Below are 27,835 nucleotides of genomic sequence, written 5' to 3'. Positions count from 1 at the left end.
TCCTAGATACAATTTATAAATAGCATACCAAACAGTTTTTCAGACACAAAATTTACCACAATAGAATGTCACATAAAACTATGCCCTCTACTCACATGCCAACTCTCAAATGTACCACCATATAGGACATCACACATCACATCATCATAAATCATGAGTCCAAGCCATGCCTCATAACAAACACTTTTATTGATCCAAACAGTGCATCACTGCCACAGAGTGACTTCAGATGAGAATAAACTAATAAAGCAATTTCAGATTTTGAGTCCTAATAAAGGATTTTCAAATTTTGGGTCTTTCTTTAAGAAGCTTTGTGTTGTTTGAATAATGTAACGTTGTTACCTGTCTTACTGTGACATTCGCCTGCTTTATTTCTTCATTGATAGCACTTGGTGTCGACATGTTGTGTTGTTGTACTGGCTTAAAAATGGGGGGAAGTTCAACACTGACTACTGTAATTGATGTAGGTGACAGTTGCACAGTTAATTTTCACAGTTATTTACTTTCACAGTATTACACAGTTATATGGCTAGTTCACTATGGGTTAACTTTTGATAAGCCTCATTAATAGTTTGCAGGCAAACGTCGGCATACTGCTACAAAAGTTTGCTGTTGAATATCTATGCGCAGTAAATACCTAACCACAGAGTATGTCTTATATCTCAAACAGATTGAACAGACACTGTCATTGTTCTAACAGATGGCCTATTTGTGTTACACTTATTTCATGGTTAAGTTGATGCGTTGTTGTTGATCTAACCAATATAGATTTCTCGTCTGAAAATTTATCGTGGAATGACTGTCTCGGGATCAAAAATCGGGCCTTTATATATCCTCACAATAATAGGTACTGATGCTATACATTGTTCGGTGTTTAAGTTACAGAAATTACAATTAAAACATAAGTTATTCAATTAACTGAATATACTGAAAAATTCCTCCTTTTCAACAGTACCTTCTACCACAAAGGTTAGGCTGAATTACTTGTTTAAATAATGAAATTAACAGATATAGTTTTGCAAACAATGCTTTTGATGAACCTGGTAATTATTTTGGGGTTAATTAAGGACTGGCTTTGCTAATATGTCTTCGATTAGAGCCAAATAAATACTTCAAGGATCCTAGTACTACTACTCCCAAATGTTTATAATTAGTACAGAATTTATGTTTGTTTATAAGTCAACAATAAAATCTAAGTCACAAAACAATTACTGATTTTACTCTACAACAAAAGAAATTAACTAGAAATAGTCAAAATAAATTAGGAAATCAGTGACATTCACAAAACTAAGCAAATAATTGGATCTGGTGCTATATTCTTTTAAGACTGAGGGCCAACCATTCCTTTTGATGACAATGCAGATTATACTCATGTATGTTAATAGTAATTAGTCAAAAATGAAAATGAGGAGGCAGATGGCAAAACAAGAGAGGAAGTAAAGAGATCCCAACTTACTTCGTCACAATATGTGGTTTCCGGATCTTTTGACTTAAGTCATGACATCAGATCACTGTAATGACAAACGTTTGTTCCAACACAGTGAAACATTTTGTGTAGGCAAGAGATTTAAAACTTGAATATGTCAATTTTTTATGCTCACATGTTAAAAGCCATGCTCTTTCTTTACAAATATGCAGTTACTTTCTTTTCATTATTTAATTTTAATAAATGATAAGTGTTAGAAGCTGGAATATTTTAAAGATTTATATAAAATAAGTAACCCTCATTCATTCTAACTTCTCTGGTGTGGCAGTCTGTCCATATTAATCTTCTTTGTGTGTAATGTTTTCTTCCGTTAAAGATCAAACACCAACTCAGATGAAGCAGTGGTTAAAGCACTAAACTTGCATTTGGAAGAATGGGACTGAAATCCCTATCTGGCCATTCAGAGTTAGGTCCTGTGGTCTCCCTAAATGGCTAATTTCCTACCCCATCCTTGTATAATCCAAGCTTGTATTCCATCTATAACCTCGTTTTTGATGGAATTGTATTCTTACTTCCTTCCCATTAAGGACGAAAATTAATAAGTGTAATTTAACAAATTGCAAACCAGTGTATGTCAGCGGAAGTGTGAAACCCTACAAATAGAACTTCTGTGCCCTGACGTTCTGGATTTTCCATTACTGTAATAAAATTGTGATTATATTACATTGTACCAGTGGTTAAGATCTCTATTTTTACATGTTTGCTATGTATGCGAATCTGTTTATAATTTCATGTGATTGTTAAGGATTTTGAATGATATTCATACAGGCCTGCCTTGTCCTAGATGTACTCTACAGTGTATCCTGCAAAGTGATGCACATCCCAAGTGGTCAACAACTGTGCAAGCATATTCCTGAGCTAGTGGAACACTTCTCTCAACTAGGGTCACCAGTGATGATGGGTGGTGACAAAGATTGCTCCGCAAAGTGTATTGTTGGAGTACACACAGATGTTGAAAGAAATGAAGCGTCACTTCTAGTAGTGGTAAGATGAGTTTATTTTATAACAGTGAATGATTTCAAAACAGGTTTCTTGATATAACTTCACATTCACAGTCCTGACAATGTTCTTTGCTGTCAGTAGGCTAAAGTTATTAAAATTTAGAAACTTTGGCAATGGAGATAGGTGTTTGTTACTGTGTCTGCTAGATATTAAACTGCTTTTAACAGTGGAAGGATAGAGGGGCAGTAGAAGTGGTTATACCATATATTAAAGTGTTTCAGACACAAGCTGAGCAAATACATCATTGACTTATTGTTGTTACACATTATATCAACTTTTAATCTTCATTTGTTCATCTGCCTATATGCTGTAACCATCTGCATTTCAGTTTTCACTGTTTCTGTGATATTTCTTACTTAACCATTTACTTGTCATTGTCTCTTTTCTTATTAAGCTGCATGTGTGATGCACAGGAAATGTGTGTGGAATGTGTGTTTCCACAACATTTTTGCACTTTGTTTTGTCTTACGTTCAGCCGACATTTGTTCGATGATTTTTCTGACATTTTGCCAACATGAGTGGCTGGCATTGTCAAAGTTTCATGCTCCATTTGACAATGCAAGCCATTTGTGCTGGCGAAACATCAGAAAAATCATCAAACAAACATTGGCCAAAGAACCTGTAGTCTTACAATATGTTAGTCTTCTGCAACAGATCCCATGAAGAGTGGTCTCTAAGATGTGGAAAGAAGCCAGTGATGTAAATTTAATTTAAGTGCAGTACAGTGAAATGAAATGACTTGACATGACAAAACACGGTAGTATTACAATTGTTATTGTAGTTATAAAATAACCTAAAATGTTGAACTTAAGTTATTGTCAATGTACACTTCAGTGGAGTAGCAGAAGTTGCTGAACAGCACATTCTTTAATCTTGTCTTAAAACATCATCACATTATTTACCTGACATTTAATGTGCTCTGACAGTGTGTTTAATAGATGAGTACCTATGTGTATTATATTTATATCTCTAGTATGTTCTAGAATTCTAATTTGGGAATGATAAAAGATATATATCCTTCCTGGTGGTATTTGTGTATGTGTGTAGCAACATCAGAAAGGATAACAAAATTTTATGTGTTGACCATAAAGAGTGTAGTAGGAACAATAATGTTTAAATGTGTAGGTGACTTGTTACGATACAGGATATGAAATTTAGTAGAGATAGCTGTCACCTCTGACAGCAATACTGTCTCTGTCACAGCTTGCCATAGTCACCTGAGTTTGCTTGACAGATATGGGTGCATCTTTTATGGTGCTTTAACTGCCGTCTTTGTCGCTAGCAACTGAGGCATGGCAGTGTCTTGGCAACCCATGACTGAGATGTTTTCAGTGGGTGAGAGATCTGGAGAATATGCTGGCCAGGACAATAGTCAAACTCGCTCTGTATCAAGTTAGATTGGGACAGTACAGGTAACATGTGGTCTTGTACATATTAGCATGTTGGTAGTGGAGGAGCAGTACCCCAGAACAATAAACAGCAGCCTAAGTAGGCCACAATCGTGCTGTAGTCATAGTTGGCATGTGCTGATGAACATTGTTCCTTCTTGTATGAGGTACAAGATGCTCTTTTCACAAGCAACTGACATTCAGTTCAATTTCTGAGTGAGAATCTTTCATCTACATCTACGTACATATGCCACAAACCACTATACCGCATGTAGTGGAGAGTACCTTGTATCATTACTAATCATTTCCTTACCAGTTCCACTCTCAAATGGAGTGAGGGAAAAAACGAATGTCTGTATGCCTCTGTTGTTGTTGTTGTTGTTGTTGTTGTTGTTGTAGTGGTGCTCTTCAGTCCTGAGACTGGTTTGATGCAGGTCTCCATGCTACTCTATCCTGTGCAAGCTTCTTCATCTCCCAGTACTTACTGCAACCGACATCCTTCTGAATCTGCTTAGTGTATTCATCTCTTGGTCTCCCTCTACAACTTTTACCCTCCAAGCTGCCCTCCAATGCTAAATTTGTGATCCCTTGATGCCTCAGAACATATCTTACCAACCGGTCCCTTCTTCTTGTCAAGTTGTGCCACAAACTTCTCTTCTCCCCAATTGTATTCAATACCTCTTCATTAGTTATGTGACCTACCCAACTAATCTTCTGCATTCTTCTGTAGCACCACATTTTGAAAGCTTCTATTCTCTTCTTGTCCAAACTATTTATCGTCTATGTTTCACTTCCATACATGGCTACACTCCATATAAATACTTTCAGACACGACTTCCTGACACTTAAATCTATACTCGATGTTAACAAATTTCTCTTCTCCAGAAACACTTTCCTTGCCATCGCCAGTCTACATTTTGTATCCTTTCTACTTTGATCATCATCAGTTATTTTCCCCCCCAAATAGCAAAACTCCTTTACTACTTTAAGTGTCTCTTTTCCTAATCTAATTCCCTCAGCATCACCCAACTTAATTCGACTACATTCCATTATCGTTGTTTTCCTTTTGTTGATGTTCATCTTATATCCTCCTTTGAAGACACTGTCCATTCCGTTCAACAGCTCTTCCAAGTCCTTTGCTGTCTCTGACAGAATTAGAATGTCATTTTCTGCTTGCTCAATATACAGATTGAATAACATCGGGGAGAGTCTACAACCCTGTCTCTCTCCCTTCCCAACCACTGCTTCCCTTTCATGTCCCTTGACTCTCATAACTGCCATCTGGTTTCTGTACAATTTGTAAATAGCCTTTCGCTCCCTGTATTTTACCCCGCCACCTTCAGATATTGAAAGAGAGTATTCCAGTCAACATTGTCAAAAGCTTTCTCTAAGTTTACAAATGCTAGAAATGCAAGTTTGCCGTTCCTTAATCTTTCTTTTAAGATAAGTCGTAAGGTCAGTATTGCCTCACGTGCTCCAACATTTCTACGGAATCCAAACTGATCTTCCCCGAGGTCGGCTTTACCCGTTTCTCCATTCGTCTGTAAGGAGTTCACGTTAGTATTTTGCAGCTGTGACTTATTAAACTGATAGTTCGGTAATTTTCACATCTGCCAGCACCTGCTTTCTTTGGGCTTGGAATTATTATATTCTTCTTGAAGTCTGAGGGTATTTCGCCTGTCTCATACATCTTGCTCACCAGATGTTAGAGTTTTGTCAGGACTGGCTCTCCCAAGGCCGTCAGTAGTTCTAATGGAATGTTGTCTACTCCTGGGGCCTTGTTTCGACTTAGGTTTTTCAGTGCTCTTCAAACTCTTCACGCAGTATCATATCTCCCATTTCATCTTCATCTACATCCTCTTCCATTTCCATAATATTGTCCTCAAGTACTTCGCCCTTTTATAGACCCTCTATATACTCCTTCCACCTTTCTGCTTTCCCTTCTTTGCTTAGAACTGGGTTTCCATCTGAGCTCTTGATATTCATAAAAGTGCTTCTCTTTTCTCCAAAGGTCTCTTTAATTTTCCTGTAGGCAGTATCTATCTTACCTCTAGTGAGCTAAGCCTCTATATCCTTACGTTTGTCCTCTAGCCATCCCTGCTTAGCCATTTTGCACTTCCTGTCAATCTCATTTTTGAGACGTTTGTGTTCCTTTTTGCCTGCTTCATTTACTACATTTTTATATTTTCTCTTTTCATCAGTTAAATTCACTATATCTTCTGTTACCCAAGGGTTTCTACCAGTCCTTGTCTTTTTACCTACTTGATCGTCTGCTGCCTTCACTATTTCATCCCTCATAGCTACCCATTCTTCTTCTACTGTATTTCTTTCCCCCATTCCTGTCAGTTGTTCCTTTATGCTCTCCCTGAAACTCTGTACAACCTCTAGTTTAGTCAGTTTATCCAGGTCCCATCTCCTTAAATTCCCATCTTTTTGCAGTTTCTTCAGTCTGTACAGACCCTAATTTCCCTTACCCCATCTTCATGGTCCTCCATGAAATGTATTTTGGCAGTAATAAAATCATTCTGCAGTCAGCTTCAAATGCCTATACCCTGAATTTTCTCAATAGTGTTTCATGCAAAGAATGTCATTTTCCCTTTGGGGAATCTCATCTGAGTTCATGTAGCATCTTCTTAACTTTCAGTTGTTGATTAACCTACTGGTAACAAGTCTAGCAACATGTCCCTGAATTATGTGTCAGTGTCTTCCTTCATTCTGAGCAGGTCGTGATCCCAAACACTTGAGCAGTATTGATCCCAAACACTTGAGCATTAGTGATCTCAAACACTCAAGCAGTACTCAGGAATGCGGTCACACAGTTGTTCTATACATGGTCTCCTTGCGGATGAGCTACAGTTCACTATAACTCTCCCAATAAACCAAAGTCAAATATATGCTTTCCCTACTATTGTCCTTATGTGCTTGTTCCATTTTATATTTATTTGCAATGTTACGTTGAGATATTTAATTGATGTCATTACATTAAGTGGCATGTCGCTAATACCGTATTAGAACGTCAGAATTTGTTTTCCTACTCATCTGTATTAACTAATGCTTTTCTACATATAGACAAGCTGCCATTCACCAATAGACTTTCTAAGTCGTCCTGTCTCATTTTACACTCACTCAACAATAATACTATACTATACTACAGCATCATCAGCAAACAGTTGCAGGTTGTTGCTCACTGTATCTAGCAGATCATGTATTTACATAGAGAATAAGAGCAGTCCTATCACACTTCCCAGGGAGACTCCTGATGATACCCTTGTCTCAGATGAATATTTGCTGTCAGGGACAGCATGCTAGGTCCTAATACTTAAGAAGTCTGCGAGCCACTTGCATATCTGGGAACTTGTTTTTGTATGCTTGAGCATTTGTTTAAGTATGCAGTGGGGCTTACAGAAATCTACAGGGTGTATATGACCTGGGACAACCGGGAAAAATCTGGGAATTTTTCATCCGGGAGAAAAATGGGAAAAACCTGGGATATTTTTAGAATTCTGGGAATTTTTTATTGTTTAATTTTTCAGTTAAATTTTTGTAATTTTGACTGGTAAGAACCGATACTCTAACAAAGGATATTACTGTATCCCGCTACTGCAGAATAATACTTCAACAATAAAACATAAACAAGAGAAAAAAATGAAAATAACTTAAATTGCAAAGAAAATGCGCCATATACAACAACGACACACAGTGCTCGTGCAAGTGTCTGCCAATTGAAAATGTGTCAAAGGCTTTAGGAAGACTATGCAGTGCTTCATAACAACAAATTGCCTCCGTTGAGCGAGAAGTCGCAACTGTTTACAGTTGATTTGTTTTAGCAGTTATGCGCGGGCTTATGCCCATGCGCAGTTGAGTCACGTTTGAGTAGTAGATTCTCCCACTTCTGGCAACAGGAATGTGGCTGTTGGCTGTGCAAGCAGTCGCAGCAAGCAGCTAGATGCTACCGGGAAAAGGGGGCGCCAAATTCATATTCTTGAGGGAAAAAAAACTTGTTTCACAAAGCACCTAGCATCCACCGCACGTTTGCCTATCGATTATTCATATGATTTTGAAATGGTTCCCTGTTGGTTTTTGAACATTTTTGAACACATTTTAAGTTGATTTCTGAATGAATCATGAGTTGACTTTTGAATGCATGCATAGTGTACATGATGTATCTATCAGGAGAATCCTCGTTGCATTTAGAAATAAACTTTCCGCAGACAAAAGGGGATGGGGCTATACGAGCTTAGGGAGTAAAGCCGAACAGATGAATGCCAATCGCTGCCTGATTATGTGGTTGATTGGGTTTGCGAATGATCAGCATTGTTATAATTACTAGCGAAATCCATAGCTTCAGACCACCAGAATGGAAATAAACAACTGACAGAAATAACAGGTGAGAAAGATTACATATTATCTTCTCGGTGTATCCAAGAAAACGAAATTTGACCGAAAATGTTTGGCCAGATCGCTACACTAGTAAGGACCAGTAGTACAGTCCCCGGCTAGCAGCCCCGTAAGTTCTATTCTGGAAGTAACGTGGAAAACGTGTTGTTCGAACACGTAATAATGCCTAACCGGAAAATAATCGCGGGACAAATAAACCTGTGATTCTGGCAGGCTTAGTGAAGTTAATCAGCGAACTAATTTTGACAGTGGCAGCAGTAGCTACAGAATTGGTGATGACAAGATTGTTTGTTAGAACGAGGAAGAAGAAGAAGAAGAAACGGGAACATCACACAAATTATGGAAGAATAAGACGATCCCAAATTTATATAAAAATTTCATAATACTACTTTTCGATCTCATGCTAGAGAAGATGGCGCGTATGAATGAAATGTGAAACTATTTCCTAACATAAAGCCTTTTGCTTGCAGTAGGCCTAATAGGCATTTGATATTGGTACTTATTGGATTATATTCTGCTGTGTTATAAAAATGGCCATTTGTGCCAAAACAGTCTCGTTTATTTGGTGTGTTACAAAATTGCTGCCTTATTAGAATGGCCTATTTTGTTAAAACTAACAGACAGTGATAAAATAGACGTAATCAGATCGAGAAACCACACCAGTCTTGGGTATTATTTGTATTAACAGCTTTTTCAGTATTAGATAACGACATTTCGATTTTTCATGTAGCAAAACGTTTGACGAACTTTGATGAGGTAATAGATTCTTTCACAGAAAGGAAAGAACACCATGTAAAGCTGTAGCAAGATTAGAAAGGAAAAAAATGCTAGGAGCTAACTTTTGAAGAAATGTGTAATTTCTTGCTTATCTCTTGTCAGTATTGGCTTTATGTATCCTATATTTAATTTTATGTCACACAAAACAGCAAGTTATTAACTAATAGGCAATAAAGAGTTCAGATTTTCTGAAGAGTTCTTGTTCTCTCACTTATGAAGAGGCGTGGCACAGCACTTTGGCATACTTAAGATGGCACTGCACTTTGGCATACTTAAGACCAAATAATGTGTCTTACATTTCCTTGAATACATATGTTTTATGTTTCAGTCTTTTCAGAATCATGTGCGCTACAAGATGAACATATTTTGAAATTTTTTTTTTTTTTTTTTTTTTTTTTTTTTTTTTTTTTTTTTTTTTTTTTTTTTTTTTTTTTTTTTTAGTATTGACCCAGTTCGCAAACATTGTATATTCGGGACTGATGCGCAGAGCAGTCTGAGTTATAGTGGGTAGTCTCCAAATGACCCGTATTTACAATTAGTGATTTTGTTGTTTCCCCTTCGTTAACTCTCACGTCAAATGAAAACAAAACTGATATCTGTGGCCAGGAGCTATCAAGTGAATTAAAGCAAATCAAGTAATTACCGAAGGCTGAAATACGTCGTTAGTTTCAGATTTTATTTTATTTCCACCTTTCTGACAATCAAGCATTAATTGCCTTGCAGAACAATGAAGTTATTTTTGTCTGCTAAAGAAATTTGACTTTTGTTAACCTTTTCCGCAGTGGCAGTCAATGTATTTGAAACGAAATGTTTAATTCTACAGTACTGGCTAGTTTCAACTGTTCGCTTCTTTTCAAGTGCACGTTTTCATTTTCTAGCACGTATGGCATTATGCCATAATAAAGAACCAAACGTGATATAATACAGTACTGGTGCTCCAAGAAAATTTACATCCAGAAAACCACACTGAAAAGCTTAATATCAGGTCGAGGTCTACTTCATTGAGAATCTGGACATAGAATGTGCTCTTTACGGATGCACTTTAAATGTGCACATTTTAATATGGTTCACAAAATTTCGACACTCTTGCAGTATCCTCTGATGTCTTTTTTTTCTTTTATGACATAATTTGATCTATCAATGTTTTACACGTACGTACATACGGGCTTCCTACGTTAAGAACCAAGCGCGGTGTCGCCTGTTATCTGCGCTCTCTGGCAACTGCTGAAACAAACATATTTCTAACAGGTTGTGGGAAAATATTGCGAATGGTGGTTTGAAAAGCATTACTTTCAAAGTAAATATCCTTTTATGTAAGTAGAGCTATGTGCAAGAAAGTACCATGAATTTATTAAATCACAGTGTTTGACTCTCATTTAAAAATCAACTCTTTGATGACAAGCCATTTAGGAGGATTTCGAACCCTGAAGATCAGACATTTATGACATCATTAAAAAATTTACTGGCACATTTGTGTGATATATCTTAAAGTGTAACACACGCAAAAAAGATCAACAGTGTATGCGAAAGCTTAGCTTCTCTTGCAGCTTGAGACCAATATTATATGTGAAAGCTTTGCTTTTCTTGTAACAACACTATGTATATTAATTTAAACTATTAACTTTCCCTGTTTGTGTGTTTGTGCTACTTAACAGTGATGTTGCTGTTGGCTGACTACATCACGTGTCCTGTGCTCTGAACATCGGCTGGCGAGGTCACGTGACATGAGCTACGAACGGCTTACAAAAGTGCATTGAAATCTCGATTTCAATAATTCAGAAATTAACATGTGGTGTGTGGTGGAATTCCAATGTATGCTTTCGTAATACGAAAATATGCAGTGTATATGTTGCTGCACATCAAAGATATTTCCAAAACGTGTCTTTTTCCGTGAGTGTCGTTTTCTAAAGTACCTGGAAATTGTATGCCTGTGTATAAAACCATAACCATTCAAAGGATTAATAAGGGAAAATATACTATCACCCAGGAGAAAGTGTATTTTTAACCGGGAAATCCGGGAATATTTTTTCCTTGTCCACATATACATTCTGATCTAGGAATATTGAATTTGCCTGTTGCCCTTCATCCATGATTTGCAGGATACCATGTGAGGAAAGGGTAAGCTGAGTTTCACACAAGACTGCACAGAATGTAGATGGCATTGTTCTTATCCTTGTGCTGTCATGCTCAATTGCTGATCAGTTGCATATCTATATAGTCCACGCCATGCCAACTTGAAGTTTCTAGCATATTGTCTTCATAGTGCTGCAATTTTTGTGGCCACCAGTGTATACATTGTGGAGTATTTGTCAAAATACCAAGTTTTTGAAGTTTCTGCAGGCTGTTCCAGGATTAAGACCAGATAAGTTTTTCTAATAAACTTCTGTATTATGAAAATACCCTCAATGTAAATTAAGTTTCCCTAAAATTTCATAAGGCATTAGTGAAAGGAAATGTGCAGAACATATTAGTACATTCATTTTCAAGTAAACAATGTCAGTAATCATGCATACTGCAATGTAGCTGAACCAAGTCATTTCAAGAATTCTTGGCAGGGGGTTCTCGGGTTAAGATTGTGACTTTTCTGTAGTTCCAAAAAACTTACTTTCTGCTTCTTGTATTTCATTGTTTCACAAACCTATTTTATAGTTTTGAGACCAGTGGGAACCATTGAACCATTTGTACTGAGCAATGTCAAAATTCAGTGATAATAGTTTTGCCTTGAACCATCTAGTGAAACTTTCAGATATTTTGTTAGTTGCCTTTTTAAAAGAGGACTGTCCACATTTTCTGTCCATACTTATGTCATCTGTGGAAAGAACAAAATTTGCACCTTCTGAAATTGCAAGTTGAAGATCATACATGTATATCAGAGACAACAGAAGAGCTGAATTAGAACTTTGTGGTGTACTATTTCTGATTCTGAGTGCTTATTTTTTATGTGACAGGTGTGTGATCAATACACGTTATTTTCTGTCATTTAGATAACCTACAGTTCATGAACCTGCTCTGTTAATTGTTTCTTAATATTTTGACTTTTAAATCAAGTCTAAAATATTCCTATTGTTGTAACCGACCAGTTACTATAGCTACTGACCACAGCAGATATAAGTCCGCCACTACAACAAGCGTAGTGCACACTGACACTCAAACGGTTCACCTGCAACTACTGAAGGTGGGAGCCAGGGGCAATCTTGTCACCAACTGCTGTCACCAGGTCTGCCATGCGTACGCAGCACTACACTAGCAGCACCTGACGTCGATGGTATCTTCATAGGGGCATGCATGGCCCTCCGTGGCCTCAGTTCTTAAATGTGTCCAAGATGTGTAAACTACTTTCATTGCATTCTTGTTGATGTCACTCTGTGACCCAGTAAATTTTCTCTCTTTTACGGTTGTGTGTTTCCTTGTTTTCCTAGTTAGAACACAAGTGGTAACATTGACGGTTGAATTTTTGACGTGTTTTGGATTCTTAGGTTTTTCTGTCATTTGCTTCTTCCATGGAGTCTTTACTCCAGTCACTTGTGTAACAAAAGCAGGCACATACAGCTGTGTTGGAATGGTTGTTCGCTTCTTTCACCCAGGCTCAGCTGCCTGTTGTTAAGCACTGCCATACTGGCATGCATACGAGAAGTGGCTTCCGCAACGTTTCGTAGTGTTCTGGGTGGTTGACATGGAGATATGAGAGAGACTTCTCTTAGCATGGATAGCCCCTCATATGTATCGCCTACTGTGCCAGTTAGCTCCTCTGCAAGAACCAGCACTGCTTTCTTTTGACAGTATTTGTAGTTTGCTGTCCTGCTATCACAAGCATACACATGTAGTCACTGTAGATGTTGAATTCTACCAATAATACAAACAGTCACAGCACTCATATAGAGCTTGGGCGACTGAGCTTTACAGCCACATTCGTAAGTGTCAGTTTGCCACGGCTTAGTCTCAGGAATGGTCAGAGATGCACTCATTTGTTGGACATCAGATAAGGAGGTGCATCAATGTGCCCTTCCCTTTGAAGACCTTATGTTAGGGGAGGTTTTGAATTCTGCACAATCATTCGAAGTCACCTGCACTGTGGACCAGCAATTAGAGGCTTAGAGTGATGTCACTGTTGTTGACAGCATGGAACATAGCATGCTAGAGAAAGAGGAGGTAGCCACAGTACAAACAATCCAACTGGGCTGATTCAGATGAACACATCGTCAGCAGCTGGAACAATGAACACTGCTTCCTTCATGCCCCTTTATTTTTGTACAGTATGAGCTGATGCCCTGCTGCAAGTAGTGGGCCTCATGCCTTAAAAAAAAAAAGAGGGAAGTCATGTACTAGCATGATTTCAGTCTCCATCCACGCAGCAGTTATTGTAAGAATCAGTGGCTATTGAGAGATTTAATGTTTTGTCATCATGTTTGATGATGTCTGCAGACCAGAACAAGCTTTTCATTGAGGTGCAGGTGAGGGATAACCCTTTAATCCTACAAGTCAATACGAGGGCCACTGTGTCCCTAGTCAGCTCACAGCTAGGCTCCCCACTGTTTGTGCATGTCAAGTGTTGCTTGGTAAGCTATAGCAGATAACAGATTCTTATTCTTGGCCAATTCAAGGCCAACACAGTTTACGAGTCAGTCGTCAATTTTGTTATGTGTTTGGTGGTTAATGAAGCAGGTACTGAAAATTTGTTTGGGTTAAACGTCTTTGCTAGTTTTCATGTTTCTATTACAAAAGCAATGCATCTGTTGCCAGACCAAGTGCTGCAAATTGGATTCCTTGTTTTCTGAGTTTTTGGATCTATTTGTCTCAGTGTTAAGTTACACAAACAATTTCACTGCTCACATCACCCTCCAAATCCCCTGCTGACCCTCACTTTTTTTGGGTGCGACCAGTGCCGGTTAGCATTGCATGACCATTAAGATGACACTGGCTCACTGAATGTCATTTTGGTGATCAGACTGATTTCCTCAAGTGAATGGGTTACTGTAAAGAACTCGTCTGTTCAGCTTTGGCTGTGTGGCAACTTAAAGGTCACTATTAATGCACAGACAGTCATAGACACTTACTCTCTGCCTCATCAGGAGGAGTTGCTCACAAACTTGGCCGGGGGGGAGGGGGGGGGGGGGTTGTCAGTTCTTTCCAAAAATCAACTTGGTCAAGGCCTACCTTCAGATTCTGATTGACAAGGCATCAAAACAGTTGGTTGTGGTTAATATGCATTTCAGCCTCTAGCAACATCAACAGCTAATTGTTGGTGGTTGCTGGAACATCTGCCATTTTCCAAAGCTTTGTAGAACAGGTTACGATGGTTGTCTCTCGTTGCATAAGCTATCTTGATGATATTGTCGTGTTGGATGCTACCCTGGAGGATCACCTACATAGCCTACAATCTTTGTTTGCTCTTTTAAGGCTGTGGGCCTCAAACATAATCTCACTAAGAGTCACTTTTTCCAGCCTTCCATTGCTTATTTGGGTAATGAAATTTCCCGACAGGGTCTGTTCCCCATGGAACAACATGTCACTGTCATTGTGGCTGTGCCCCGCCTATCTAATCAACAAGAACTTCAGGCATTGTTCAGCGAAGTGGTGTACTATCTCAAGCTTATTCCCAGAGCAGCTACTATCGCTCACCTTCTTGTATCTGTTGCTTCAGAAAAGTACTGCTTTTGTTTTTGTCTGCAACCTGTGAGTGTGTTTTTGTGTAGTTTAAGGATAGACTTTGCTCTGCACCATGTATTGCAACATTTCAATCCAGCAAGAATTTGATCCTTACCATGGACACATCCCAGTTTGGGGTGGGAGCGATCGTGGCCCATCACCGTTCAGATTGCTATTAACAGCCTGCTGCCTTTGCATCAAAAACACTCAACTTGACTCAGTAAGATTATTCTCAGGCGAAAAAGAAGCTCTTGCTGTTGTTTATTACTTTAAAAAATTTCATGTGTACATCTGTGGTGCAAAATTTCATTTAATTAAGTGGCCGTAAGCCCTCCTCTTCATATCTCTGTTATCTTGTAGGTACCCTTAATGGGCAAAGCCATTCATCATCTTCAGAGTTGGGCTCTGTTCTTGTTCCGGTACAATTAGAAGATCCATTTGCGTCCCATGTCGCAACATAAAAATGTGGATGCCGTGCCTCCTTTGGCCAGAAGAAACTGCTTTGTTTTCAATGGGATACAGAGGTGAGGCACGTGATAGATGACTTCCCCATCACCAGTTCCCATATTGCCTCTGCCATGGTGGCGGATCTGGTTCTCCAGCAGGCAGCAAGTGTGATATGCATTGTTTTTCCGACACCTCTGCAGTGGGAGGTCCTCTGCATATTACATCAGTGTCACTGGGGGATCTCTTGTGCTAAACTGTTGGTGTGCTGCTGTTTCCTTTGGCCTAGCATCAGTCAGGAGGTGCAGTACCTTGTCGCGGCCTGCTGCAAGTGTTTGGTCAGCAGGTGTCACTGCACACTGTTTTTTCACTGCACTACCTGGGGAAAGAGTCCACATTGATTTCAGTGGCACTTTTTAGATACTTTCGGGTTATTGGCAGTTGGTGCTTTTTCTCATTTTCCTTAGGTTGTTCATCGTCTGCCTGTGACAGCAGATTCGCTTACAAGGCCCTGTCAAAGGTATCCTGCACAGAATGCATGCCTTGCCCACAGGTGTTCAGCAATGGTCTTCAGTTCGTGACTCAATATTTCAAGGACTTCTGTATTCACAGTGGCATTTGCCACATCACAACACCTCCCTTCCATCTGCAGTTGAATGATAAAGTGGAACATATTGTCCAAACAGTTAAAACACAGATGCTCTGATATGTAGAAGATTCCCTGACTGAGAAGGCTCAGATTTTCTCCTGCTCTCTGAGAATGACACCAATTAGGGCAATTAAATGACCCTTGGATTGTCACCCACGGAGAGTGAAATGAGACGTCAGAATGACAGTAGATTTGTTCTATTAATTTCTTTATTTTGGCCCTCAGCTGTAGTACACCAAGAACAGCTTGGTGGATGCATCCGGTTGCCTTTCATGCGAAATAATAGATGTCCAGCATTGCTGACAGCCCAAATAGCGGGGCTGTGTGTGGTGTCACTTGATGTCGCTGTCATCTGTGGCTGCGGCTGTGATGACAGTGTGGCGATGCAGCTGACGATGATCGTGAACTCCCTCCAGCAAGCGGGCAGCTACTGTGTGACTCAGGGCGGACTGCCCTGTCTTGTGGTCGAACAGCAGACTCTGTACTGCATTCCAGGATGCCTCACCTGGTCTCACAGGCTAGGGGTGTAGGCTGTCATACTGAGATGAGAATCATTTAGTACCCCAATGGCTGAGTATTCTTTTCACTCCAAACAATGGTAGTTTAGAGTTTAAGGCAAGTTCTCTAAACACTTCCATGGTAGAAAGTGAGGAAAGTCCTCCCACCAGTGTATTGCAGTGTTGGCTGTTGCTATACCACACCCAGCTGGCTATGCTTTGCAATGCCAGTCAGCTGTGTTTTGCTTTGCAACGCAACTCACTTCTGGCTTGGCTTATGTTTTCACCAAACACTGTTGATACACTACGTTGCCCTCCTTTTTATTAAGACCTGATCCCTTGGGTTAACCGAACTAGATTATCCTTTACACTAGAGTTCCTGGCAGCTAGCCCCTCTGGCCCTGTTTCGCCTCTTAAGAATTATTTTACAGCTGGTTTCCTTAGCCCTGCTCCCCTCAGGGGGCTCAGCATTTAGTTGCTGGGTACGGGCTTGGCGACCCCATTGTCCCTGAGCTGGGGACTGGAAAGCGCCACCAGTCCTCAATACCGTAAGCTCTGGCTTGGCGACCCTGGGGCACGGGCTTGGCGACCCCGGGGTCCTGAGCAGGGGACTGGTCAGCGCCGCCAGTCTCCTGTCACCGTAACCCCCGGACATGCTTCAGTGACCACCGCATGGCGTGGTGGTGGAATGTTGTGTGCTGCGGGGAATGGTAATCTTGGCTTGACAGCCTGGATTGCGAGGAAGGTAAACCTCTACAAAAAACCCTCAATCTTACGGTGTGCTGCGCGCCTATAAGATGCATGACTGTTGGGGTGGAACAGTCGTAAGCGGGCAACCTCTGGGGCACCTGCCGCACCCCAGTTGTATAAGGCTTACCTAGGCACATGGGGCTCTGTCTAGGTGGACTTCTAGTTCCCTAGCTGCTCGTGGGACCGAGATGGAACCCTCGAACTTTTATTCTTCTCCTGCCAGCGGAAAGGGTGGACCACTGGTGGGTTCTAACACCCAATCCAACAAGAGGGCTCGTGTAGCCAGTCCTCCTGATTCAGGTAGTAGTAACAGAACGCATGCTGTTTCGCAGAATGTGTTTTTCATAATTAAAAGAAAAGATGGGAGTTTTGAAAAAGTTTCGCCATTTTATATACAGAAGGGTTTAGAAGGTATTGCTGGCACATTAAAATCTGTAAAGCGCTTGCGAAATGGCACCTTGTTGGTTGAAACATCTAGCTTCCAGCAAGTCCAGAACCTTCAGAAGGCACAATTTTTTGGGGAGTTTGCGATAGAGACTGAATTTCACAACACCTTGAACTACAGCAAGGGTGTTGTGACTTGCAGAGATCTCGTTGACATTCCCCGAGACGAACTGAAGGCTGAATGGTCCCGGGAAGGAACTGTCGACGTGCAACACATTATGAAACGGGTGGATGGTGCTCTCATAAAGACTGACTCATTTATCCTTACATTTAACAGCACCAAATTGCCAGAGCATGTGAAGGCAGGTTTCCTACGTCTCAGTGTACGGCCTTATTACCCCAACCCCATGCGGTGTTTTAAATGCCAACACTTTGGACACACTACTCTCGGCTGTAGAGGGGAAGCCACTTGCGGGAATTGTGGTAAAGCCGCCCATGTGGGAGTTGGTTGCTCCTCTCCTCCCAAGTGTGTCAACTGCTCAGGGGATCACCCTGTGTGGAGTAGGGAATGCAGAGTTTTCCTTGAGGAACGGAAGATCCAGGAACTAAAAACTACAAAACGCATCCCATATAGTGAGGCGAAGAAAATTTGCAAGTCCATGCAGCCACCCACGTTCACTGCTTCCTTTTCTTCTGTTCTCAAACAACCAGTCTTGAAAACCGATGCAGCTACACAAACGGAGGTTGCTACTGTCAGCACTAGCACCTGCGCTTGTCAATGTACATGTGCTGCTGCCGTTCCTGTGAAGCCTGCTGCTCCCCCCCCGGCCTTCTGACCAGGCCGTGGTAGCTGACATCATGGAACTTCCTGCCCCTTCCCGGGTCCAGTCTTGTGCACTGCCCAGCGCTGCTACACCCCCTACTGCTTCTGAGGTTTTGGCTCCAATGCCACCTCAGGTCAGAACATCGAAGCCAAAGACAAAGGTGAAGACTCGCCCACTAAAGGAGACTGCAGTTATACAGTCTCCTGATGTGGATGTCATTCTCTCTGACGTCTATCTCGACTCCTCTTCTGAGGCAATGGAGGTTGATGTCAGACTGGGGCAATCATCTCGCCCCAAAACTGAGCCTCCACCTGTTGTGGGCTCTCCTCCCCGACAGAAAGTGAGAATGAAGGTACTCACACCCTGATAGATGGCTCCCATTATACAGTGGAACATGAATGGATTCCGGGCACATGTGGAGGAACTGAACCTCCTAGCACGGCAACGCCCCCTGTGCTTGTGTTTACAGGAAACGCATTTAAAACCATCTGATGCTCCTGTACTAAGGGGCTATACATCATATCCCAAAGATGACCTGACTGGAGAAAGGGCCAAAGGCGGAGTCGCTGTGTTTGTCAATAATGACCACCACTCCTCTGCTCTCCCCCTGGATACTGACCTGCAAGCAGTTGCAGTTGAAATTCATTCACCTTGGAGGCTTACTGTTTGCTCCCTTTATTTACCCCCTCTGGATGCAATGACCTTAGACGCTCTCACAGATCTTATCGACCAACTCCCCCGCCCATTTCTCCTCCTGGGGGACTTCAATGCCCATCATGTCCTGTGGGGCTCCACTTCTCTTTGTGCTCGAGGTCGAATTTTGGAGAGCCTCCTAACATCTCAAGTGTTGTGCATCCTCAACACAGGTACTCCGACTCATTTCTCTACTGCTACAGGGTCATTCTCAGCCATTGACCTATCTTTCTGCTCTCCAACCCTCACCGACTCTGTTCACTGGGAGGTCATTGACGACCTTCATTCCAGCGATCACTTCTCTATCCGCATTCATCTCCTGGGTGGTGTATTGCTGGAGCAGCGGCCACCGTCGTGGATGATTGGCAGGGCTAACTGGCCGCTGTTCACTCGGTTGGCTGTCTTTGACCACCACAATAACGTACAGGAATGGGTGGATCACATCACACTTGTGGTCCATCATGCTGTTGACGTGTCCATACCACAGTCTTCTGGCACTCTTAAGCGGCGCCTTGTGCATTGGTGGACAGAAGAGTGCCATTCAGCCATCCGGGACAGGTGTGCGGCTCTTCGCCGATTTAAATGCCGCCCAACAATGGTCAATCTTACCACCTTTCGAATCGCGAGAGCCAGGGCACGTCGTGTCATTAAAGAGAGCAAGAAAAGGTCATGGCAGGAGTTTCTGGACTCCATCAACCATTCCACTTGTTCCACAAGAGTATGGGAAGCCATCCGGAGGATTTCCGGTAAACATAGCCGTTTACCAATAGCTGCTGTCCTGAACCAGGGATGCCTCCAAACGACACCCAGAGCCATTGCTCAGACACTGGCAGAGCATTTTGCACAAAGTACTGCCACTGCAAATCAGGATCCAGCGTTTCTTCGCTACCGTGTGATTGTCGAAAGAGCGCCCTTGGACTTTCGGTCGAACAGTTCTGAGGCCTACAATTCCCCTTTCTCCATGTGGGAACTTGAATCGGCACTTACTGTGACTTCTGACACTGCACCAGGTTACGACCGCATCTGGTACTCCATGCTTCGACATCTGCCAGCGGCGTCAAAGGAAATCCTCCTCGAATGTTTTAATCTCATATGGCAGACAGGAGTGTTCCCCACCTCGTGGAGGGAGGCAATTCTCATCCCTCTCCTCAAACCAGGAAAGGACCGCACATGTCCCGGTAGTTATCGTAGTATCGCCTTGACAAGCTGTGTCGGAAAGACCCTGGAACAGATGGTTAACCGGCGTCTGGTCTGGCTGTTAAGAGACCAGACAGCTCCTTAGCCGCTTTCAGTGTGGATTCCGAAAATTTCGGTCCACGGTCGACAACCTGACCCTCCTAGAGGCGGCTATTCAGCAGGCTTTTCTCCATCAGCATCACTGTATCGGTATCTTCCTTGATATCAGTAAGGCATATGATACTACTTGGAGACACTGTATTCTTGCACAAATGCATCAATGGGGCTTTCGTGGCCGCCTCCCGATTTTCATTCGGTCTTTCCTGTCTCAGCGTTTTTTTCAGACCCGCGTTGGTAACACACTGTCTGATCGCTTTGAGCAAGACAACAGTGTCCCCCAGGGCAGTGTTTTAAGCGTTACCCTCTTTGCCATAGTCATCAACAGTATAACGTCTACAGTGAGGAGTCCAGTACAGTGCTCCTTATTTATGGACGACTTTGCTGTTTTCTGTTCCTCCTCCAGTGTTGCAACCGTGAGCCGTCAGTTGCAGCTAACAGTGCGGCAGTTAGAGGAGTGGGCTGCAAAGACGGGTTTTCGGTTTTCTGCCGATAAGTGTGTTTGTGTTCATTTTAATCATTCTCGTCATCTTTTTACTTTTCCTGCGTTGCGTATGGGGGATACTGTCCTACATTTTAGAGACACAGTGCGGTTTCTGGGCCTAATTTTTGACTCCAGGTTGTCATGGCTGCCACACCTACGTGACTTGAAAGCCAGAACGCTGAAGGCACTGAACATCCTCAAGTGCCTCAGCCACAGGTCTTGGGGCGCGGACAGGGCGCGTCTCCTACAGTTTTATGGAGCTTCTGTGCGTTCACGGCTGGACTATGGGTGTACAGTATATGGGTCAGCGAGGCCATCTTATTTGCGGATCCTTGACGCTGTTCACCATGCTGGGATCCGACTGGCCACGGGTGCTTATCGGACCAGTCCCGTACCCAGCCTCTGTGCTGAGTCTGGTGAACCGCCACTTACCATCCGGCGGCAGCTCCTGCTGGTGCGCCAGGCTTGTAAGTTTCTTGCAGCTCCCAGATTGCCTGCTCACCATCTTGTTGCCCATCCACCTCTGGACCGCCTTTTTTCCCGCCGTCCACGGGCTACGTTGCCGTTTGGGATCCATGTGCAACGTGTACTAGAGTCTCTCGGTGTGGAGTCTGTACAACCCCAAATCCAAGGTTTTAACCGCCTGCCACCCTGGTTACTGAAGAGGCCCGGAGCGATTTTAGATTTATTGCAGTACAAGAGAGATTGCACTCCTGCCACCGTTTTTAATGCAGCATTTTCTGCCATTTTACCTGAGCACCACGACTATGTAGCTGTTTTTACGGATGGGTCGAAACAAGGGGATTCTGTTGGTTGCTCAGTTGTTTTTCAATATCGTGTCCTCAAGGTCCGACTGCCTCAGGCTTTTACTGTCTTTGATGCAGAATTGTTTGCGATCTTGCGGGCACTGGAGCACATGAGACATTCTTCCTCTCCTAAATTTCTTGTCTGTTCCGATTCACTCAGTGCCCTTCACTCATTGCAACGTTTGTATCCGGCAGACAAAATTGTCCAGACCATCCAGGATGCCCTCCTCCAACTACAGCGACTGGGGAAGGTTGTAGCTTTCTGCTGGGTTCTGGGGCATGTTGGCATTGCTGGGAATGAAAGGGCAGATCTCGCAGCCAAGGAGGCGTGTCTCGATCCACAAATATCTCTGTGTGCTATCCCCTTGCACGCACTCACCTCGCTGTTGAGCTCACGGGTCATGCGTCGGTGGGAGGATGAGTGGCTGGAAGTGACTGACAATAAGCTCTGTATAGTCAAGCCCACAACGCGTGTGTGGTGTACTTCCTTTCAGCCCCATCGACAGGACGAGATTCTCCTCACTCGGCTTCGAATAGGCCACAGCCCTATGACACATGGCTTCCTGCTCCGGCGAGAGGACCCACTAATGTGTGGTGCTTGCGGCGTCCAGGTCACTGTGTGTCACGTTTTATTGGATTGCATTTTATTTTCTGACCAGCGGGTCACGGCTGACTTGCCAGCGGACCTGCTGTCTCTTTTGGGCAACACTCGGACGAATGTGGTTAAAGTTTTAAAGTTCTGTGCCCTGTCAAATGTTTTTACAAAGATTTTAGGGAGAGGATTTTAATTTGCTCACTGTGTGACAAGCTCGCCCATATTTTATGTAAGTGGCCAGCCAATAACAATTTCCTGTGACATTCTTGTTGCTATGTTTCCCCTTTCCTTAGGTTTTACTTTCTTATGTAGCATTTTCCTTCTTTTCCTGCTTTCTTTTGAGTGTGTGCTTTAGTTTTCTTAGGTCTGTCCACATTCGTTCCTTTTAATGTGTGTCAGGGCGCTGATGACCTCGATGTTGAGCACCCATAAGCCCCAACACACCACCACCACCACCGTAAGCTCTGAGTGTGCTTCAATGACCACCGTAAGGCGCGACAGTGGAATGTTGAACGGTACAGAGTCCGGGGATCTTGGCTTAACTGCCTGGATCACGAGGATGGTATAAACCTCTATAAAAAAAAAACCTCAATCTCAAGGTGGAGACGCATGGCTGTTGAGGTAGAACAGTTGCTACTGGGTGACCTCTGGGGAACCAGCCATCCCCGGTTGTATTAGGCTTACCCAGGCAAGTGGGGCCCTGTCTGGGTGGACATTCCTTCCCCTAGCTGCTCGTGGGACCACCATGAAACGAAATACAAATAGTGTGCAAGCACGAGTCTCTAAGAAAGGAAAGTTCAATACTTTACAGTATGACCCCCAATCGTTCCCTTCCATGTCCGCACCAGGGGAGGAACGGCGGTCTAAATTACCTGGTGCGACGTATCCTCCTCGATTTCTGGTTTGCAGCCGAACAGATGGGGACTCATTTCTGACCACAAAGCCTCAGTTTTTTGTGGCAAATTTAGAGGACAAGTTTGGAGAAGTTGAGGGCCTGTCGAAAATTAGGTCTGGAGCAGTCCTCATACAGACAGCATCCCCTGCACAGTCACGGGCATTGCTTGCTTGTGACAAGCTCGGTGATGTTGCAGTCTCCATTACGCCTCATAAGAGCCTCAATATGTTCAGGGACTTATTTTTCATCGTGACCTGTTGTTGCAGTCTGACGGTGAACTCCGTGCAAATCTGGAATGCCGCGGTGTCCACTTTGTACGGCATGTCTTCAGGGGACCTAAAGATAGTAGGGTCGCCACTGGTGCCTTCATCTTAGCTTTTGAGGGAGACACCCTGCCTGAGAAGGTCAAGGTGATGATATATTGATGTGATGTTAAGCCTTACGTCCCTCCTGCCATGTGCTGCTTTAAGTGCTGGAGGTTTGGGCATATGTCATCGAGATGTGTTGCCAACCCTACCTGTCGGGATTGTGGACGTGCCTCCCACCCTAACATCCTGTGTTCGCCACTCCCTGTTTGCGTCAACTGCGGACAGAAACATTCACCTTGCTCGTCAGACTGTGCGGTTTATCAAAAAGAACGGAAGATTATGGAGTATAAGACCTTGGACAGGCTCACTTACACAGATGCTAAACGCAAGTACGACCAACCTCACCCTGTGCGCATTTCATCGATGTTTGCTGCAGCAGCTTCGATGTCGCCATCCCTGGCGATGAGCCCCCAAGCTCAGCCGCTTTTTGTGGGCCCTCCAGCCCAGGCGTCTATCCCTGCCCCCCAGGTAGTTGGGGGAACACCCTCTTCCGTTGCTCCCCTGTTATCGACATCGGGAGTAACAACCCCTCCTTCTTTGGGGACTTCAGTCCCCACCTTTGAGCTGGAGAAGTGCCTGCCTCCTCGCTCCCTTAGTGCAGAATGGATCGCTTAGTGCCCTCCCTTCCACGGTTACTATCCCTCCAGATAAAAATAGCCACCACCTGAGAGCTGTAGGGCTTCCAGGTCTTCCTCGGTCCATGAGCCTGGGTAAGAAAAGCCCACCAAGCCTGATAAACTGAGGGACAAACAGGACCCTACCAAAAAGAAGAAAAAGCAAAAGGAGAAGGACATAGACAGAAAAGGAGTTCACCACTGCACCTGAAGATGATGTGGAGCATCTAGTGTCCCCTCAGGAGTTAGATGTTGATCGACCTGCAGCTCCTATGAAAGTTGATCAGGCTACTTCGCAATTGGTGGCGGCTAGTGCTTCTAAGGCGTAACATCCACCCCCCCTCCCCCATCCCCCAGGTTCTCTCATGTCATCACAGTCGGATACCATTATCCTTCAAATGAATTGCCGTGGTTTTTTCCACCACCTTGCTGAGTTGAAACAGCTTTTGTGCCACTTCCCTGCCACTTGTCTGGCTCTACAGGAAGCCTGGTTTCCTGTTCGGCAGACCCCCTCCCTCTGTGGCTACCGGGGTTACTATAAGAACTGCGTAGAATACGACAGGGTGTCTGGCGGTGTCTGTGTTTATGTTCTTGCCTTTGTTCCTAGTGACCCAGTGCCACTTCACATTGCTCTCGAGGCTGTGGCTCTTAAGAGTCCGGGCAGGAATGGAGTTTACCCTCTGTTACCTCTACGTTCCACCGGATGAGGTTGTCCCTCTTGCCAACCTAGCTGCCTTGTTCGCCCAGCTCCCCCCGCCATTCCTCCTTTTGTGGGATTTTAATGCCCACCACCGTTTATGGGGTGGGGCCCAGATTCGGGCCAGGGTAGGAACGTTGAGGCTCTCTTGGCACAGCAAGACATTTGCCTCCTTAACACTGGTGCTCCCACATATTTTAGCTTGACTCATGGCACATACTCAGCCATTGACCTCTCTCTTGGTAGCCCAGGTCTTCTTCCATACCTCAGTTGGAGGGTCCACGACGACCTCTGTGGTAGCGACCACTTTCCTATCCTGGTTTCTCTTTTTCAGTCCCAACCCCCTGACCAGCTGCCACGATGGTCTCTTCATGGAGCTGATTGGGCAGCCTACACCTCAGCTACTATGGCCATTGCTCCGATTCCTGGTGACATTGATTTGGCAGTGGACGAGGTCACTATGGCCATTGTTTCTGCTGCCGAGGCAACTGTCCCCTGCTCTTCAAGTACCCTAAGGTGTAAGTCAGTCCCTTGGTGGACACCAGAGATTGCAGAAGCTATCCGGGACTGCCGGCGAGCCCTGCAACGACACCGGCGTCATCCTTCCCTAGAGACTCTGGTTGCCTTTAAACGGCTGCGGGCCCAGGCTCAGCGGTTAATCCGGCGGAGCAAACAGGACTGCTGGGAACGATATGTTGCCACCATAGGTTCTTGCACCTCCCCATCTCAGGTGTGGTCGCGGGTTCGGCGCATTTTTGGCTCTTGCCCTCATGCGTCTGTCCCTGCCTTTCTCTTCGGGGTACACTTCGTACTGACCCAATCGCCATCGCCGACCATCTGGCAGAGTACTTCGCTCATATTTCCGCGACAGCAGGCTACAGCGCAGAATTCCGCGCCATTAAAGTGCAGGCTGAGCATACGCAGTTATCATTTCGCACGCACTGTTGGGAACGATACAACACCCCGTTTAGTGAATGGGAGTTCCAAAGTGCCCTTACAGCTTGCCCTGATACCTTTCCAGGTCCAGGCCGAATCCACAACCAGTTTCTTCGCCATCTCTTGGCGCACTGTCAGGGTGAATTACTCGCCCTGTTTAACCGCATCTGGACGGGGGGCGTTTTCCCAACTCGTTGGCAGGATAGCGTTACCATCCCAGTGCTGAAACCTGGTGCAGATCCACTGGTGGTTGATAGCTATCACCCAATCAGCATTACCAACGTTGTGTGCAAACTCCTGGAGTGGATGGTGAGTTGTTGGCTCATGTGGATCCTCGAAGTGCGGGACCTCCTAGCCCAGCAACAGGGGGGCTTCCGTCAGGGCCGCTCAGCGATCGACAATTTAGTCTCACCAGAGTCAGCTATTCATACAGCTTTTATTCGGCGAGAACATCTAGTTGTTGTTTTCTTTGTACGATACCACCTAGCGCCATCATATCCTAGCTACGCTGCACGAATGGGGCTTACAGGGTCCACTTCCGATTTTTCTACAGAATTTTCTCTCCAATCGCTCCTTTCGGGTTAGAGTTGGCACATATTTTAGCTCTGCTCATATTCAGGAGAACGGTGTTCCGCAGGGCTCGGTTTTCAGTGTTCCCCTCTTTTTGATAGCGATTAATGGTCTTGCGGCTGCGGTGGGCTCATTGGTCTGTTCCTCTCTATATGCCGATGACTTTTGTCTTTATTAAAGTTCCCCAAACATCAGTGTCGCTGAATGGCAGCTGCAGGGAGCTATCCGTAAGGCACGTTTTCGGGCATCCAACCATGGGTTTCAGTTCTCAGCCTCTAAGACCTGAGTGACGCATTTCTGTTGTCGTCAAACGGTCCACCTCCATCCAGAGCTCTACCTTGCCAATGAACTCCTTCGTATTGAGGAGACACATCGCTTCCTTGGCATGCTGTTTGATGCTCAGCTCACTTGGACACCTCATTTTCGCGAGCTTAAACAACGGTGCTGGCAGCACCTCAGCATCCTTCGCTGCCTCAGCCGCACCGTTTGGGGGGCTGCACGAACCACCCTCTTACAGCTCTATAAGGCCTTAGTCCAGTCCCGTCTCGACTACGGGAGTGTGGTATACGACTCAGCACCACCTTCAACGTTGCTGATCCTCGACCTGATTCTCCATTGTGGCGTCAGGCTGGTGACAGGTGCCTTCCACACTAGTCCGACGACTAGCCTTCTTGTAGAAGCTGGAATCCCTCCCCTACAATTCCACCGCCAATAGTTGCTTGTGTCATACATCGCCCGCGTCCATGCCTCGCCCGACCACCCAAACTGCAAGCTCCTTTTTCCATCTTCTGCACTCCCCTCCCCACGACGGTGGCCTAGGTCGGGTCTCCCGATTGCGGTCCGCGTTCATTCCCTTCTCTCATCACTTGAGTCCTTTCCCCTTCCTCCATCCTTCTGGCCCTCTTCTTCTACCCCTCCTTGGTCCCTCCCTCGCTTGCGGCTTTGCTTGGATTTGTCCTGCGGCTCCAAGTCCTCCGTTCCACCTGCCGTCTTCGTCAACAATTCCTGGCTCTTCTTGCCTTGTTTCACGATGCAGATGTAGTCTACACTGATGGTTCTGTGGTCGATGGATGCACTGGGTTTGCTTTCATCCATGGTGACTACATTGAGCAGCATTCCCTGCCTTGTGGGAGCAGTGTATTCACTGCGGAGCTGGTTGCTCTTTATCGTGCACTCGCTCACCTTTCCTCCTGCCCTGGGGAGTCATTTGTCATATGCAGTGACTCCCTGAGTAGATTGCAAGCACTTGACCAGTGTTTTTCTCGGGACACTTTGGTGCATGGTATTCAAAATGCTGTTTTTGCTCTCACCGAGTGTGGTCGTTCAGTGACGTTTGTGTGGACCCCGGGCCACATCGGCATTCCAGGAAACGAACATGTCGATCGGTTGGCGAAGCCGGCCACCACTTCACCACCCCTGGAGCTTGGTCTCGTGGAAAGAGACCTCCTATCAGTGCTACATCGCAAGGTCTGCGATGTCTGGAGCTCTGAATGGTCTGTCTTGAACACGCCAAATAAGCTCCGCATGGTAGAGTCATCCATGGCTGTATAGAACTCATCCTTGAGGAGCACGCGTAGTGACACTGTTGTTCTCTGCCGCCTCCAAATTGGACATACGTGGTTGACCCACAGCTATCTCC

General features: G+C 44.3%; 1 protein-coding gene across 1 annotated transcript in view; it reads left to right on the top strand.

The window, feature by feature from the left end:
* The window catches only part of LOC124798332 (ufm1-specific protease 1), a 61,888-nt gene that overhangs the window by 18,178 nt on the left and 15,875 nt on the right, over window positions 1-27,835 (top strand). Inside the window, exon 3 of the mRNA XM_047261685.1 lies at window positions 2,255-2,470. Coding sequence (XP_047117641.1) covers window positions 2,255-2,470 — 216 coding nt within the window. The remainder of the gene's footprint in view (window positions 1-2,254; window positions 2,471-27,835) is intronic.

Source organism: Schistocerca piceifrons, chromosome 5, assembly GCF_021461385.2.
Source record: "Schistocerca piceifrons isolate TAMUIC-IGC-003096 chromosome 5, iqSchPice1.1, whole genome shotgun sequence".
In the NCBI taxonomy this organism is placed as follows: domain Eukaryota; kingdom Metazoa; phylum Arthropoda; class Insecta; order Orthoptera; family Acrididae; genus Schistocerca; species Schistocerca piceifrons.
Note: the sequence above shows the minus strand (reverse complement) of the source record. Positions and strands in the feature narration are given on the sequence as shown.